Source organism: Rhododendron vialii, chromosome 2a (genome assembly GCF_030253575.1).
Source record: "Rhododendron vialii isolate Sample 1 chromosome 2a, ASM3025357v1".
In the NCBI taxonomy this organism is placed as follows: Eukaryota; Viridiplantae; Streptophyta; class Magnoliopsida; order Ericales; family Ericaceae; genus Rhododendron; species Rhododendron vialii.
The window spans coordinates 26,388,750-26,393,420 of record NC_080558.1 but is presented as its reverse complement, the minus strand read 5'-3'; the positions used below and the strand labels follow the sequence as shown (position 1 = coordinate 26,393,420).

Genomic DNA, 4,671 nt, shown 5'->3' with positions numbered 1-4,671 from the left:
AATAAGATTTTGAAAAGACTACATGTACTTTTAGTCAAATGAAAAGCTTATTGTCCAATGGACAAAAATTACCCTAACATCTATTGACCAATGGATAAAGGCAAAATGTTCAAAAGGTCCAAAATGTTCATCTAGTAACTAGGTGAGTTGGTTGCTCGGTTCCTCCAAGTAGTCGGTTGGACACTAACTAAATTGGTCAAGTAGGGTTTCTAGTCGAGAGTTTAACCAATGACCAAAATCTAACTACGACGAAAATTAACAAGAAATCATATAGCCACTCAAGAGAAAATATGTAATTCAAATAAAATTCAAATATTTAACGAAATTTTTATTGACCAAAATTCAGGGGCGTTACAATTCTAACACGTGAGACAGATCGGGTTCGTACTTCCTCAACATGGATACGTGAAACACATCATGCACATTCGATAATCTTGGCGGCAAAGCCAAATGGTATGCAACTTCCCCAATCTTCTCAATAACGTCAAACGGACCGATATAACTCGGTGAAAGTTTTCCCTTCTTCCTAAAATGTGACAAGCCTCGACGTGGCGATACTTTAAGGACACACGTGATCTCCCACTTCGAATGATAATGGATGACGACGACGGTCGGCATAGCTCTTTTGTCGGCTTTGAGCGGTTAGCAACATTTGGCAAATCATCTTGACTTGTTCTCCTTTGAGCCTCTAAAAGTCGTTGGCGAATCGATCTCATACTCTCGGTAGTCTCTTTGATCATGTCCGGCCCCACTAACGTAGCCTCTCCCAATTCGGTCCAACACACAGGTGATCGACATGGTCTCCCGTACAAGGCTTCATACGGCGCCATCTCGATACTCGACTGATAACTATTATTGTACGCGAACTCAACTAACGGTAGATGGTCTTCCCAATTACCCCGAAAATCCATAACGCAAGCTCGAAGCATATCTTCCAGAATCTAAATCGTTCGCTCGGATTGACCATCGGTTTGTGGATGATAGGCGGTGCTAAACAAGAGGTTCGTGCCCAAAGCGGCCTGCAAACTTTGCCAAAAACGTGCGGTAAATCTTGGATCTCGATCGGACACAATGGATACGGGAATCCCGTGAAGTCGAATAATCTCCCGAATATACAAACGACTAAGCGTCTCCACGGAATCGGTAACATGGATAGGTAAAAATTGGGCAGTTTTGGTAAAACGGTCCACGATAACCCAAATGGCGTCATGCCCCCTTGGCGATCTTGGCAAACCCGTAACAAAATCCATTATCACATTTTCCCATTTCCACTCGGCCACCGATAACAGTTGTAGTTCTCCCGCGGGTCGTTGATGTTCGGCTTTCACTTGTTGACATGTTAGGCATTTGGGCACAGAGATCACAACATCCTTCTTCATCCCAGGCCACCAAAATTGCCTACGTAAGTCATGATACATTTTAGTTCCTCCCAGATGGACGGCTAATGGTGAATGATGAAACTCTTGTAGGATTTCCTCCCGACACGAAACGGGTATGAATAACTTTCCTTGATAACGTAAACTTCGGTCGGCGTGAATCATCCACCCATCTCGAGCATTCCCGCTAAGGAATTTAGTACAAAGTTCCTCCGCTTCTTCATCATTTTGTTGAGCTTCCACTACTCAAGTCGATAAAGCCGATTGCACGATCAAGTTACATAACATGGCCCTCCTGAACCTCCTCAAAGTGTGAAGCATAATGGGCTAAATCGTTTACCATCTTCCACTCATGTATGGCTAGGCTCGCTAAGTGTGTTGGTTTTCTACTCAATGCGTCCACCACAATGTTCGCTTTACCTGGATGATAATGCAATTCAAAGTCGTAATCTTCTAAGTGTTCCATCCATCGGCGTTGATGCAAGTTAAGCTCCTTTTGAGAAAAGAGATACTTTAGGTTTTTATGGTCAGAAAAGACTTCAAATTTCTCACTGTAAAGGTAGTGATGCCAACTCTTCAAAGCAAAGACGACGGCTGCGAGTTCTAAGTCATGAGTCGGATAGTTTCGCTCGTGAGTCTTTAATTGCCTCGAACCATACGCTACCACTCGCCCCGCTTGCATCAATACGCACCCTAATCCTTCTTTAGACGCATCGCAATACACAAAGTAGCCAACTCCACGTTCCGGCACGATCAAAACTGGTGCGGTAGTCAATCGCCTTTTCAACTCCTCAACAGCCGCCTCACACGAGTCATTCCAAATGAAACAGGTCCCCTTACGCGTTAGTCTAGTCATCGGTGCCGCTAAACGAGAAAAGTCGAGAACAAAACGACGGTAGTAAGCTTAGAATTTCAAACACGTTTTTCGGTCGTTGCCAGTTTATAATGTACTCTATCTTCCCCGGATCAACGGATACCCCACCTTTCGAAACCACATGACCCAAAAACTTAACCTCGGGTAACCAAAACTCGCACTTACTAAGCTTGGTGTATAACGGTGTTCCTTCAAGAGTTCAAGGACAATGGTAAGATGAATTCGGTGTTCCTCTTCTGTGGATGAATAAACAAGAATGTCCTCAACGAATACAACCACAAAATGATCGAGGTAGGCATGAAAGATGCGGTTCATTAGGTCCATAAAAGTAGCTAGAGCGTTAGTCAAACCGAATGGCATTACAATGAATTCGTAATGACCATAGCAAGTACGGAATGCGGTTTTAGGAATATCCTCTCTACGAACCCTCAATTGGTGATAACCGAACCTCAAGTTGATTTCGGAAAAACAAGTGGCACCTCGAAGTTGATCAAACAAGTCATCGATTCTTGGCATGGGATACTTATTCTTACCGGTTACACGGTTAAGCTTACAATAATCAATGCACAAACGAAGTGAACCATCCTTCTTTTGGGCAAACAAAGCCGGTGCTCCCCACGGTGACGTGCTAGGACGAATAAACCCCAAATTTTCTAACTCCTATAGCTGAACTTTCAACTCTCTAAGTTCGACGGGTGCAAAACGATAAGGAGGAATCGAAATAGGAGCGGTGCCTAGAAGCAAGTCTATCGTGAACTCAATTTCTCTCTCGGTAGGCAAACCGGGCAACTCTTCAGGGAATACATCGGGAAATTCACGAACTACTAAGGGTAACTCCCCACGCGAAGACATATCCTCATCTAACGTCAAGCTCGCCAACATAGCATAAACCGACTCCATTTCCCGAGACCCACACAAATACGGTGCTAATGGTTCAACATATCCATCCCCAAAATGAGGTCAAACCCCGACATATCCAAAATGATAAAGTCAAAGACGAAGCGATGGTTGCAGATAACGAGCTCGCAACCCTTATAGATACGACTTAGAGATGACTTTCCCCCTAATGGTGTCTCGACAAACAATGGCGAATCAAGATTCTCGGTGTCCAATTCCAATGCACACACAAATGATACAGCAATGAAAGAATGCGATGCTCCAGAATCAAAGAGTAATCTAGCAAAAGAATTGAATAGAAGGAAAGTACCCCTCACAACCGATGCTTCTAGAGCTTGAAAAACGGAAGGTGAAGCATTGGTGTTGATGTTGAAAACACGCCCCTAAGTACCATGTCCCTGCACAAAACCTCCTCCTTGACCGGAACCTTGAGAAGGTGCGGACAAACTCGCTCCTCGATCAACCCCAGAACTCTGAACTGACGATGTTTGGCAGAAATGAGGCTGCTGCCTCTGAGTACCCTTGAAGGACTGCTGGCCAACACCACGCCCTGCCCCCGACTGCTGTACCGAGCCCGACTCACTAGCGCTCCCGCCCCTTGTGGGCAATTCCAAGCAATATGATCCGTCTTACCACAATTATAGCACGCCTTAGGAAGCTGAGGACACTAAGTACGGATGTGCCCAGGTTGGTTACACCTGTAACACACAATTGGAGGTCTAGATGGGGCACCCCGAATTCCTGAAGAAGAAGGCACCCCAAGGTTGGATTGATTAGGTGGTTGCTGAGACGGTTTCCTCTGCCTTTTCCGTCCTTGACTCCCAAAACTGCCTGAAGAAGAACTCACACTTCCCACTGGTTGCCTTGGTTCCCAAGCCCTTGTATTTCATTGAGCTTCTTTCGGTATCTCGATGCTCCTTGCACACTCCACAACTTTTGAAAATTTCATCTTGCGTTGGACCATCACCATTCTTCTCACGGTGTTATGCAACCCATTTTCAAACCGTCGACACTTCCTCTCTTTCATCGCCACCAACTCTGGGGCGAAATGGGACAAAGATTGAAATTTCTGTACGCACTCTAAAATGGTCATATTTCCCTATTCTAGCTTCTCAAATTCTCACGTGAAGTTTTCGAAAAGTATTGATCCTCAAAGAGCGTCTCAAACTCAGCCCATGTCAAATTTTCAACATTTGGTTCGGTCACTTGAGCTGCAACCCTTGCCGCCCTTCTTGCATCCTTTCTACTCTCTAGGACAGATTCCCACCATTCACCAGCTTCCCCAACTAATTGAACAGCCACGATACCTACTCTGATGTTATCCTCAGTGATATTTAGAGCTCTAAAGAGTTTGCGGATCTGAGCTAGCCAGTGGTCGGCTACCAACGGGTCGCTACTAGTCCCGTCGAACACCGGAGGATTCCTACGGCTAAACTCCCTCATTGCTACCATAGCGCGATCCTCGACATTCTCCCTAGGAGCTTGGTTCAAAAGATTTGCAGCTGTAAGTGCTGCGACGAGGTC

General features: G+C 45.2%; 1 protein-coding gene across 1 annotated transcript; it reads right to left on the bottom strand.

The window, feature by feature from the left end:
• Positions 1-3,176: 3,176 nt before the first annotated feature.
• Positions 3,177-4,240, bottom strand: LOC131317366 (uncharacterized). The gene is made up of 4 exons (XM_058346923.1): positions 4,072-4,240; positions 3,846-3,978; positions 3,539-3,744; positions 3,177-3,406 (listed from the first exon to the last, which is right to left on the bottom strand). The coding sequence occupies exons 1-4, from the start codon at positions 4,238-4,240 to the stop codon at positions 3,177-3,179; spliced, it is 738 nt and encodes a 245-aa protein (XP_058202906.1).
• Between the last annotated feature and the right edge of the window lie 431 nt (positions 4,241-4,671).

Bases quoted from the DNA above. Each gene is read 5' to 3' on its own strand.
- LOC131317366 (XM_058346923.1), bottom strand. From the start codon at position 4,240: ATGACCATTTTAGAGTGCGTACAGAAATTTCAATCTTTGTCCCATTTC. The intron at 3,745-3,845 runs GTGTAACCAACC...ATTGCCCACAAG, and splicing joins CCTCCAATTGTGTGTTACAG to GGGCGGGAGCGCTAGTGAGT. The intron at 3,407-3,538 runs GTACTTAGGGGC...TTGATTCTGGAG, and splicing joins AGGTTTTGTGCAGGGACATG to CATCGCATTCTTTCATTGCT.